Genomic DNA, 12,881 nt, shown 5'->3' on the forward strand with positions numbered 1-12,881 from the left:
CTGTAACTCTGCTATTCCCACGGAGGTCAGTGCGTTCACCCCCTGGGTGAATCCCTCCGGTCCCGCTCTGGCCCTGGGCTGGCGGCTGCTGCAGCTGTTCCCATCAGCTGGTGTCAGGCACTACCTGGCAGAGCTGCTTCATTTGCTCCGTGGTGGGGAGCTCCTCCTCTGGATGCTGCTGTCGCCCCCAGCAAGCATGTTTTGGGGCAATCCCGGGCTGAGGCAGCTCCAACCGCTCCATCCTTCAAGTGCACAACAGAAGAAGGAGAGTAGATGGAGAGATGCATCCTATGTGTGCATCGCAGTCTTTAATTTCTTCTGACGCTTCTTCTCACGTCTCCTGTACAGGAGCTCTGATTGCAATAATCTGTATTTATTTAATCCCGCCCCATTTGCTAGGCTATATGTGCTTGCTACGGTAGCCTGCTGCTGTATTCAGCCAGACCAGATGCCGCTGCCAAATTGCTCTAACTCTAAAGCTGCACCCAAGACAACTGCTTTGGTCTATTTTTAACTGCTGGTAAATGTTAGGAAAACTGTCTGAGCCTGTAATATTCTTCCTCTAGTCTCTTTTGAATTGTTTATTGTAAAATTATCTGCAAAAAGGGAATTAGGGAGAGCTGCCTGTGTGCCCTTTTGTTGTTTCCAGTCTACACTATTAAATATTTTCCCTCCTACTCGCACGCAATGTTTGATTCTTTTCTTGTCTTCTCAGCCGAAAGGATAAGATAACCCGAGCGGAGCCTTCTCATCCCTCCCCCGAAGTGACTTACATCTGCTTGCTCCTACGTCAGAACAAAGACATCGTCTGTCTTTGACAAAGAAAGCTTTTCTCTGAAGTGTTTGCCAACAGCCTGATTTAAATACGCCTTTATAACACCAAATGGTAGTCGGAGAGCCAGATCCGGAGGACACCGGAGCAGCAGCAGCAGCGCTGCAGGCACAGGCCGGGGGAGGATGGCTCTGCTGGGCTGGGGGCTGCACGGCCTTGGCCAGGCAGGGCAGGGGCACCGGCATCCTGCAGCCGCCAACGCAGGCAGGCCCCTCGAGCTCTTCGGAAAGGAGTGTTGGGGATATATGGGCCCTGACCCAGGTTACTAGCTTCAGGAGGGAAACCACAGCCAGTGGGGATCATCCTGATGAGCACGCTTGTACATTGCTCGGGAAGCCGTGCTGCTGGTGAAACCCCCAGGGAAGTCGGTGGGTGTAGTGGAAGTGCAGAGAAGGAAGATGATACGAACTGCACCAATGCTCACCTTAGTGCAGCCTCGGGAAAGGAAAGAGAAAGGGGGGAGAAGTAAAAGGGGGCAGAAATGAAAGGGGGAGAGAGGAGGAGAAGCTCTAGGCAGTTAGGGCTGGGGGCTTGGGCTCCGTGGGGTTCACACCCGCACTCTGCTACTGACATCTGATGCAAGGATGAAGAAGATGCTCCTTCCTCATCTAACACCGCCTTAGCTGGCAGCAGAACAAGGCAGCCCAGGTGATTTTGGTAAGAACAAACACACTTCCCCTGTGGTGCAAGTGGGAGTACAGACGTGTAACGTCAATTCTTTTAACTGGTCTCGCACCGTATGCTGTAGCAAGGACCCCGAGTCCAGCAATTTCCACCTCGGGACTCAGAACATGTAGGCACAGTCTGAGGTATGTGACATGGGAAAACATCCCACTGCGAGTCAGGAGAAGTGATCCACTCTGCTCCCCTGCGACCAATTCTTCACCGGCGAGGCTGCTGTGCTGCCTTCAGATGCTGTTACTCAATTAAAAATCTGCGTTGTAAATGAGTAAGGCTGTGCACGTAAGCGCTTTAAGCAGAAACTGCATGTGTTTCAACAAGCAGCAAAGAGACAAACACAATTGTTTCCCAACTACAGCGGAACTGGAGAAAATGCAAAATAGAACAGCACAGTATTTTTCTAGTTTTACAATTCCCTAAAGGCTTCCCTCGAAATGGGACCGCGTGAGGGGCTCTGGTCTTACAAGGAACAGCTAGTGATTTACAGAAGAGGCACGTACCCTGTGCCCCCACTGCGCTACCCCCCACCGTGCTTTTTAGTCACTGACAGCATTTTCCCCAAATCTGTTTCATTCCCTGTCACACACTCATTTCCTTTTGCGAACATAAGTAATGTCAGAGCTGGATTTGCTCTTTGAATTATCAGCATTTTTCTTACCGTCGTAAGGCACGGGGCCCTGCCGCACAGGCTGCGGCAGGTACCGCGCAGACAGAAAGGCGCTCGCAACCGAAGCACGGCACGAGACGCCGGGCAGAGGCACGAGCTTGCGGGTTGCAAGATGCAGGCAGGAACAATGTCACGCGGGGAACCCCGTGGGACCTTCTGGGGTGAAGGGCCTACAGCTGCACCTGCTGCCGCTGTCCCCGTGGGACCCCCCATGGGAGAGATGGTGGTGGGAGGCCTGGCAATAGGGAAAAATAGCAAGGTTAGGCTAAATACGGGAGGCACCGGGGAGAAATGCAGAGAGGCTAGGGGAATGTCCCAACGGGCGAGCCGGGGAGATCATTGTAATTCGGTATTTGATGGGCTGGGGAAGCTGGAGTACGTGAAATGTGCAGAAACGGTGACCAGAGATGAGCACAGTGTGGTGAAGCTTGAGAAACTATGTGGACAGTAGGGAAGGACCAGGATTCAGAGGAGCTGTAATGGAAAAAATGAGCCCCAGCGGTCAAGTGAAGCTAGCAGCAAATGGAGATGAAAGATTCAAGATGATCCCTCCCATGTCCTCTGCATCGAGAAGGGGGACGTCATGTCTTGAGAAACCAAGGAAGGAAAATGTAGAGATAATCCAGCGGGAAAAAATGCTTGTTCCTGTCTGCATTTTGTTTGAGCGGGCAACATGGCATCCGGCGGGGCCGGGCTTGGGTAGCGCTGGCAGGGCAGAGGGCCGAGTCAGGCTCCGGGGCGCGGGTCTGCCCCTCCGGGGCTCCGCGGGAGCCCAGCCGCCCTGGGCGAGACCCTGGGCACGGGGTCACTGCAGCTGCCGACTCCACCGCTGCCGCCAGGATTCGGTGCTGTCCCATAAAACCACAAACCCTGCTGGGAACCGGTTTCAGCTCCCGTTAAAAAAACATAAGGGGGTGGGGAATGGGAGGTGAAAAGCAAAGAATACAATTTTAAAAATATATATATATAGTGCGATTTGAAGGCTTTTTAAAGGACGCCTGCCAGGCTGGTGCAGGGGAGGCCTTGGCTGGCCACGCGTGCCCCTGTGGGCTCCCAGCGAGGCAGGGGCCGTGGCCGTGGCCCCGGGAACCCAAAGAGCCGTGCTAACCGCCCTCGGTGACTTTCTGGGGGGCGGCAGGATTATTTTTAATACAGGGTTATTTTTAATGCCGAGCCCTGCCGCGGCCGGGGGGGAGGAGGGGCCCGGCCCCTTCCCCGCCACACGCCGCGGGCGGGACCTCGCTGAACACGACGGAAAATTGAAGGCGTGGGGCGGGAATCTGCGGGAAAAGGGAAGTTTCCCCCCAAAAAAACCCGCCCCGGCGCCGAGGGGGCGCGGGGAACTGAGTGGGGGGGGGGGGGGGTTGGGGTGCCCGCGTGCCGCGCCGCACGCACCCGCGTGCGGGTGGGGTGGGGGATGGGGGCGTGGGGGGAGCCGCGCCCCCGCGCCCCGCCCCGCCACACCCCCGCGCGCGCGGGCATTCCCGGCCGCCGCCCCGCCCCCGCCCGACCTTTTCCCCAGTTTCAAGCGCGCGCTCCCCCCGCCCGGCCCCGGCCCCGGCCCCGCCCCCTCCCTGCCTGCCTGCCTTCCTGCCTTCCCGCCCAGCCTGCTCACGCGCCGCCCTTCCCGCCGGCAGCCCCGCGGCACGCCGCGATCACGCCGGCCGCCGCCGCTCATTGGCCGGGCGCGGGCCGCGGCGGCCGGTGATTGGCCGAGGAGCCGGGCCCCTCTCCTCCCACTCTTCGCCACCGCCCCGCCCGTGCTGTCTGGCGCAGGGTGCGATCCGGGGCGCGTCCGCAGGCGCGCGCGGGCCGCGCGGCTGCCGGAGGGCGGGGCCAGGGACGGGAGGGGGCGGGGCCGGCGTGTGCTGCTGTGTGCGTGTGTGTGTGTCTGCGTCTGCTGCTGCTGCTGTGCGCGCTGCTCCCGCGGCTGCTAGTACCCGGTCACGCCGCCGCCGCCCGCCGGAGCCGCGCCATGCACGGCTCGCCTTGCTCGGAGATGGGAGATGCGTCCGCGGTAAGCACCGGGCGGGCGGGAGGGGAATGGGCGACGGGCGCCCACTACGCTCCCCCCCCCGAGTCGGGGGCAGCCGGGACCGGTCCGGTCCGAGCACGTGCTGTGCGGGGCCGTTATCGCCTCAGCGGGGCGGCGGCCGTTCAGGGTCGTTGCTCGCTCCCGGCCGGCGGTTGGGACCGTCACCCGCCGCGGTGGGCGGCGGGCCGGTGCCGTGCCGGCGGGGGTCGGTCGCGCCGGGACAGAGCCCTCAGGGGCGGGTGGTGCCCCGGTCACCTGCGGGGGGGCGGGGGGCGGCCTTCCCGCAGCGCCCGTGCGGGGGCGGCGGCAGGGCGAGAGCTGCCCACCCCCCCTTCCTCCTCCTCCTCCTCCTCCTCCTTTTCCTTCCCTTCCCGCCATCCGCCCCTCAGCGGCGCCGCCCGGCCGGGAGCACCCGCCGTGAGGCGGGAGCGGGCGGGGGTGGCGCGGCCCCGCGGGCAGGAAGAGGCGCTGCCCGGCGGTGGGGGCACCCGCTGCCCGCCCCGCCCCGCCCCTGCCCGCACCGCACCGCCCTTGCCCGCGCACGTACGGCCCCGGCAGCCGGCGGGGTGATGTGAGGACAGGCGGCCGGGCGCGGTTAGCCATTTCCCTGGCAGTGGGAGAGCCTGGGCTGCACCGCCTGCCTTGAGAACGGGCTTTTATAGGTTGGGTGGGTTTTTTTTGTTGTTGTTTTAAAGCGGGCAATATTTTTTCATGTTTCTTTAGGGAAAACCGTTCTCCTGAAACGTGGGGATGGGGGAAGAAAAAAATTCAGCTGCGTGGTTGCCTGCAGTCACGCTTTGAGGAACGCTCACAGGCTTTTCTGGCGGCTTAGTTCGGAGCCTCGCCTGGTGCGACTCCTGCTTGACAGGCCATCTACGTCCAGGCTTGCAGGCGACATGTTTTTTTGCCCTGATTCCCGTTCTCATTGATTTCAGTGGAAATCATGAGAAGTCTCTCTCGGGGCAGTTAACAGCCTAGATCCTATTTTAGAGTGCTTTTGCCCCTCCCTGCCCCCAGCCTTTACATCTCCGTGTGTGGTACCTCTTGTTTTAGGCAAGTCCTCTGTGAGTCCTGTGGTGGCATTTTGGGTCCGTTATATTTAACATGTTTGCCATGCGCATACCTGTAGCCGGGACAATGTCACACACCTCTGCATCTTTGTGACTCTGTTGAGCCAGGATCATTTGTATTGTTGACTTAGGTGTGCAAGTGATGCCACCCAACGGGTATAGTTTCCTCTAGGGCTTTAGGCCATGCTAACGGCATGGTGGTGTTCAGTTAAAAGCTTTTTGCTGCAGTATATAAGTATGCTGTGTAACAGCGCTAGGCTCCAGAACCTTGGTCCATGCTTCTGAATCCCAGCCTTCACAGTTAGTTGGTGTGCCTCAGGACTGAAAGAGTGTGGACACCTAGCTGAGACTGAGCTAGCACATGAGCAGTAAACCAACAGCACAGTGTAGTTTTCGGAGTCACTGCCAAGCACTGGGAGAGCTTTTTGAAGTTTGGATATCCTGCAGAGTGGTCAAGTGATTTGCACGCATGCATACGTGAGCATATGCACAAATTTTCTGTGATGCTTGCAGCTGGAAACAAATCAATATGATTACATCTGTCTTCGTGTTATTCATAGTGTGTTTTGGGATACCTAGCACCTGTGTAGTATCATACCTTTCTAAAGTACAATACCAATAATTCCCACTGTACTTTGAAAACTGATTTCCTTCCATCCCCCCACTCTGGCTTCCCTATTGGTAAAAACAAGATTAAAATGCTTTTGCAAGGTGTGATACTCTGAATCAGTGATCATACCTTAAAGTGTCTTATTGTCAGCTGAAATTTATCTTCCAAATGTTACCAGGATGAGGATAATGCTGAATAGTCTTTCAGGTCTGGGAAACAGCCTTGTCTAAACAAGGATGGAAGTCAGGATTTTTTCCCTCTTTTTTGCTTGTATGCAGGTGTGGGATGTGTTTATTCAGAACTGCGTAAGCCAAGAAAGTAACTCCGGAAACATGAGCTACACACATACCTGTTACTTTCCTGCAAATTACACCTCTTTTGGGCTTTTTATTTTTTTTTAAAGAGTAACAGGGCTGGGGAGATGAGCTGCTGGGGGAGCGTTGGTAAAAGTCTTGCCGCGGGCTTGGGATCTGTTTCAGATGACCTTCATCGTGAGCAGACAGTATGTGGGTGGCGTCAGCTTTGTATTCTGACTTGTGCTAATAGCCAGTAATCCGATTACATTTAGGTTGACATTGTGGACATCTATGAGTCTATCCGTGAAAGGCAGCGTCATGACAGTGAAAGGTCTACCTGCAGCACCTTGGAGCAGAACGACATTGAAGCTGTTGAAGCGCTTGTTTGTATGAGCTCCTGGGGTCAAAGATCACAGAAAGGTGACATATTAAAGATAAGGCCACTTACGCCATTCTCAGATTCTGGTGATTTCACAGCGCACGCTGAGGCTACGTCTGAATTACCAAAGGACTATTTGTCTACCCTGGTAAGAAAAACACAAAGGCAAAATAAATATGCCTGGCATCTGGATGTTATATCTCTGCAACGGATGGGAAAGATTGCTTGCTCGTGTGTCCCTGTGTAGAGTATCTACAGGATAGCCAGTGCTCTGTGTGTGTGTGCATAGAATAGTGAGGTGGGCACAATGAGTTTGGGTTTTTCTGCTGTCTCTGGAATGGCAAACGTAGGAGCTTGATCCATTGTTAAATCTAAATGCGAAAGACCTTGCGGACAGGTTATTTAATTTGGCAGGCACACTGAGGATGCTGTCTGGGTGGCTGTTGTAGGTGTCTTGGAGCACTTCGAGTAAGAATGGCAGAGTGAGCCTCAGCGATTTGGCACAGACTTATCCGCAAGCGCTCTATCAAAAAGGCTCTTCATGACATTTGGCTTAACTGTAGTCCTTGTAAGAGAAAGTACAGGTTACCATCATGAAATAGACAGCTCAATGAGTTTCTGTGCTCTGTGTTTGTACATGTAGTCTGTTATTTCCCCAGAGCATTGGTCTACTCTGGCTGACTAATGTAATGTAATGTAAATCACAATTTTTTTGGTAGGAATTTATGTTGTAACAGAAGTAGGTATTTAAAAAGGGCTTGATGCCATTCAGGTTTCAGATGGTTAAGGCCCATTCCAAACAGTAGGCTTCTAGTACGCAGTTATGTCAGGAAAAAGGGGAAGATAGAGGAAAGAGGCTGAGGTGGTACGCCAGCTGGTTGATGGGCTCTTCTCATACTTCTGCCACTCAGTGTCGGCACTGTCTTGTGAGCTACGCAGGAGGTAGGCATGAGTTTTCAGTGGTAAAGGAGGAAGGACAGGTGGTGGTAGCAAGACAGCAATTGATGAATAAGAAGGGAGAGAGCAGTTCCATTTGTCTTTATTTCAGAAGTAGCCACCAGCTGATGGGGTAATCATTGATAAAAATCTAGAGCTTGCTGGAAGCTTGAAATTGAAACAGTACAGGATCGCTGTCTCCTAGTCTGTTATCTGTGAACAGCAGAGAGCTCATAAACTCTTACAGCTGCACCCATTGCTGAGGAGAAAGGAATGAGAGTTTTTTGTAATGCAGCAAGTAGACATGCAATGTTCTATGCAGGTTTACATCTGCCTCGTTGCCTTCCTTTTATTAACATGCTCTTGAGCATATTCAGAATGGTTCAGATGAGGCAATGTACGCTTTAATCAGTTTGTCCCAAGAGGCAGGTTCTGAGATTCTGGGAAGGGACTGTAATTTTACTTTTCACAGTAAAGGTAGTGAAGAATTGTGCTATGGAATTACACTGCTGTATAATGGTGTGTTCTTTCTTGCAGTGCATGACCCCTCCCCACAGCCCTGACTTTGTTGAGATATCAGCTGCTATGCTCCTCTCCTCACAAGTCACCTACTCCAAACCAAGGACTGTCATGGCGAATACAGCTGCCTGCTCAGTCACATCAGCGACCGGTGCCTCTCTTACAACCAAGCCGACTGTTATCAATGTGGAGCGACAGTGCAGCCAGAAGCCAGTGATATCTGAATCCTTTGCCCCTCAGCCTTGCAGGGCCATGGCAACAAGCGTGATACGTCACACAGGTGATAGTTCTGCTTACCATCACATTCCTGCTGTGCAAGAGAAGACAAAGGTAACTTCAGGCTACAGCACTTCCAGAGACTGGTGTGAAGCAGATGACCGAAGACATTCCAGGCTGCCACAGGACACGTGTGCTGCAGATGATTTAATTAGCAAAACCTCTCCAGTACATCAACCTTATGCACATGACTCCAGTGATACTGTGACCAATAAAGGACAACTACCAGTCCGGCCCATTTCGCCACAGACCCGCTTACCAAAGAATTGTGAGAATGACTTGCAAAAAAGAGCTACCCCGGTGACACCAGCCCCCATTTCAAGCCCCCAGGTTCTCTGTCAAATGATCCCTTTAAATGGACAAAGCGGTATGATCAATGCCTATGTCAAGCCTTCAGCTCCAACAGTCTCAACTCCCATGAAACCTATTTTACCGCAGGCAGCTCCGCTCTCTCAGCCTGTGCTCATGGGACCTTCTGTGCCTCAGGGGACCGTCATGTTGGTTCTGCCACAGACTGCTGTCACACAGACACCCCAGTGCCCACAAACAGTAATGACTGTTGGGAACACCAAGTTACTGCCCCTTGCTCCTGCTCCTGTGTTCATCACTTCTGGTCAAAGCTGTGCACCACAGATGGACTTTTCTAGACGGAGGAATTATGTTTGCAACTTCCCTGGGTGCAAGAAAACCTATTTCAAAAGTTCCCACCTCAAAGCCCACCTTCGCACCCACACTGGTGTGTATGACAGGGCAGGTCCTTTCTCGCTCCGGCACTGGCTTATGTTGGGGTGCTGAAATGCACATTTTTGGGGGGAGGGGGTAGGAAAGGGGAGAGGCAGGTGATTGGGAAACTTCTGCTCATCTCGGAGAAGAGAGGAATGTTCATTCTCTGTGGGCAAGCAAAACAAGACAGACTTTGTTCTGAGACCTCAGCTGACCCCATAGCGTTAGTTGAATTTCACATGCTTTAGCTAGAGTGAAGCTTTGCCGTCTGTGTGTGTGTGTGTGTTTAGATTTGAGTGGAATCCTGCCATCTGGACTAGATCGAAATGAATTGTGCAAGTCCCTTTTTTGGGGCATGGAGAGGTCTGGTGTAAGCAAACTGTAGTACAGGTAGTTGGTCTTAATTGTTATGTGAGTAAAAGAAAAGAAAGTCAGAAACTGCACATTTTTTCCAGAGTTTGTTTAGGCTAAATGGGAATGCATTGAGATTTTGGGATACTGTGCTAGGAAGCAGAGGTGCTACAGGTACATAGCAGATTATTCAGTTACAGAAAGGGAATTTTAAAAAGTAAATGAAAATTAGTGGTAATTGCCGTGAGCTGATTTGCTCCGTTAAAATTTGGCCAGTGTGGAGACAGTATACATGTGTTTTACTTATCCTTTCTCTAGCTCCAAGATCCTCTTAAGTTAACACTAACTTTGAGTTCTCAGGGACTGTTCTTGATGTTGAGGGACAGGCATAGTGGGAGACTGGTACATAACAGCTCATTCAGAAGTTTGTCTAACTTTGTTCTTCCTTGGCTTTTTTCTCCCAGTCCCCCTTGCCCCACAGGCACTGTGGTCTTTCAGGAGTTGGCTTCCATGGCAGGATTTGCATTAGTTTGCCAGCTTGTCTTTACAGTTTCTTTAGGGAAAGAGCTTAAACCCTGTGTGAAGCCGATAATCCTGTAAATCAGAGCTTAGAGGTAGATGATGATGCTTCTGGCTTGAGAGTAAGTGCTGCGGGCTGCTGAATTAACCTGGCACTACAGGATATCATAGACTAGCAACATGTGTCTTGCGTTGAGCACATGCTGCTGATGATCCGTAGGGAAGCTGCGCATGTCCCTGTATCATGATTAAGGCTAGGGCATCTATGGGAGGTGAAGCATGCTGACCTTTCACTAGCCAGTCCATGTTACAGGACTGGGGGGAAGAGTAGTTTAGCTTTCTTTTCCCACCTTTTCCCTGCGGACTTTACTCTCAATATCTGAAATAAGAACAATGTTTCTGTGGGGCTTCCTTTTTGCTGGATGCCTTTGTTCTGCTCCAAAGTGTTACTGTAAATTTGGGTCATGTGGTAGATGTTTATCTGGAGCTTTATGGGTGTTGCAGGCGGTAGATTACGTTGTTTAGGACATATCCGATGTTAAGCCGGATGGGTAGAAGCTGACTTGGACAGCCGTCCTGACTGCTGTTGTTCCTGGGCATGCGGAACTCCCCCAGCTGTCTGCTGGACCTCCAGCTGCGTGGGGATGGCAGGACGGGCCGATCCTCAGTAGCACTCACTGGGGCCGTGTGTTTGTGTGCAGGACTGGATCCCTGGAGCAGCAGCACTCTGAGGCGCGATTCCAGGCTTCCTGTTTGTCCACAGTATGTGCTGATGACTTGCAGCAGCCATAGAGCTGTGGTCACACAGGGACGGGGCAGGGGCTTGCTTCTAGTTCAGTCAGCGGATAAGGTAGCTTTATTAAGAATCTTTAAGATGGGGTTTCGGACAATTAAAAAAAATAGACTCGATTAAAGAACACTTAGAGATATGAGGGAAGAAGTAGAACTGATCCCTTTGATTTTTCTCTGGAACGCAACTTGAGCTTAAGCTCATGTTGAGTGCACACATGAGCAGTTCTGTGGAATTCATGTTTTGCAAGGCAGGGTTTAAGTTAGTTCTTTGATGAAACTGTAACACAGCTTCTCAAAAGCGACTCATGCTTCTTCTCTCTCCTGCAGGAGAAAAGCCTTTCAGCTGCAACTGGGAAGGCTGTGACAAGAAGTTTGCCCGCTCAGATGAACTGTCACGCCACCGTAGAACTCACACGGGAGAGAAGAAGTTTGCTTGTCCCGTGTGCGAGCGTCGCTTCATGCGCAGCGATCACTTGACAAAGCACACCCGCCGCCATATGACCACAAAGAAGATCCCCAGCTGGCAGACGGAAGTTGGCAAACTCAACAAAATTGCCACAGTGGAGAAACCGAAAAGCAGCAGTGCTCTGAGTATGCTTATCCCTGTGCCGTCGTCTTGCCAAGGCTAGTGTGAGGAAGCGCCTTCTCTACAAGCTTTCTGAAGACCAGGAAGAGCTCTGATGGCTACAACAGAACTGACAATGGCTTTTTTCCCCTGTGTTTGTGCATACTTTAGTTTCCTTGAGTTTAGGTCCTCTGTTAATAATGCTACGTGAGAAATCAATCGTATCTTTCCTTGTCCCTTCCTTATTTGTTTTTTTCGATACTTGGGCAAATGCAATCACCAGCACTTAAGGAAAGCAGAACTCTTTGGAAATGATTTTGGCAATAGGTTAAAGTCACTTGTAATGCTTGCTGTTAATATTTTGATGGACAGTAAAACAGGGTGGTTTTTAATTTTTATACTAGTATTTTCTATACCAAATATATTTTGTATTTATTCATTTTGGTCTCAATGTGCAGGCAAATTACTTGACCTGCATTAGTAGGGGTGTGCAGGATGAGACCCAGTGTTTTGGAAACTCCTTTTCAGTAAACCTAAAGAATTGCATTTGGAGCATTTTGTAAACACCCGATATTTGATAACTCATAGTGGTTGGGATTTCCACACTTGCAGATCCTGATCCTGCAGTGGGCTGGTCCTGTTACACCCTCCTTACGCAGGTGGCTTTGGAGGTTTGGAATCCAAGTGTGTCGTCATTTTTAAAACAAACCAAACCAGAATGACTTTCTTGTAGAAAACAAGTGTTGAAATCCTCCAAATTTTATAAGTTCATACCCGTTGCAAGTGGAAGCTGTTGTGACTTTTGGTAGAATTTTGATGTACTGGGCATTCCTGAGTCCACACTCCACCAGAGCAAAGTTTGGAGGAGCCAGACTGCTCTGAGGGAGGTAGAAGCACAAACACTATTTAGAAGCTCTGACACTAAAAACTATGCTTTACTTTCAGTCCTACTAAACCAGCGTATCAAAACCTACAGAGAAATGCAAAAACGGCAAGAGAACCTGTGAATAATTAGCTGGGTCTCTGTTTGTATTTTTTTTGAGTACAGGAGAAATAAAAAATTAAGGGGTTTTTATGTATTGTGGGTGCTTGTGCACCTTATAAGAAACTGTTCAAGGCTTTCATTTACCTGTATCAAAGCACCAGAGGAAGTACTAATCGTGTCTTGATTAAGAAATAGCCACCATGTCAACTTGATGATGCTCTTCATGTGGCCTTACACTTCTCCACAGTGCTTTGTATAAAATCACCCTTTTCTATTAAATGAGATACTCCCCCTGTTGAATGGATTTTCTTTTACACTAAGTGTCAATCTGGCTAAGAAGCAGAATCACTGGCTGCAGGAGTGCTGTGTTTTAATGGCATGCTATGAGTAATAAAACGAAATGCCCATAGCACAATGGGACTGCTCGGTTTCCGTGGTGTGGAAGGATGTGCATGTGTATTTTAGCAGAGCTGTTGTGCTGTGAAGCACCAGGTGTTGTTTTGCCGGGAGTCAGCTCACCTGCTGAATGAAATATTTCTGTAGTGTTTGTTCCTTCTGGACTCTTCTCCCTTCAGCACCCTCTCCTACGCTGAAGCTGAGTTGAGCACTGAGGAGGACTGTTTTTCCTGGATGCGTAAAATGTGG

The 12,881-nt window shown here is 51.4% G+C and overlaps 1 protein-coding gene across 1 annotated transcript; it reads left to right on the top strand.

Annotated features, from left to right (window-relative positions):
• The first annotated feature begins 4,015 nt into the window (after positions 1–4,015).
• KLF11 (KLF transcription factor 11) lies at positions 4,016–12,645 on the top strand. The gene is made up of 4 exons (XM_064448026.1): positions 4,016–4,197; positions 6,464–6,718; positions 8,044–9,037; positions 11,014–12,645. The coding sequence occupies exons 1-4, from the start codon at positions 4,156–4,158 to the stop codon at positions 11,313–11,315; spliced, it is 1,593 nt and encodes a 530-aa protein (XP_064304096.1). The 5' UTR covers positions 4,016–4,155; the 3' UTR covers positions 11,316–12,645.
• The last annotated feature ends 236 nt before the right edge of the window (positions 12,646–12,881 follow it).

Source organism: Phalacrocorax carbo, chromosome 3 (genome assembly GCF_963921805.1).
Source record: "Phalacrocorax carbo chromosome 3, bPhaCar2.1, whole genome shotgun sequence".
Classification (NCBI taxonomy): domain Eukaryota; kingdom Metazoa; phylum Chordata; class Aves; order Suliformes; family Phalacrocoracidae; genus Phalacrocorax; species Phalacrocorax carbo.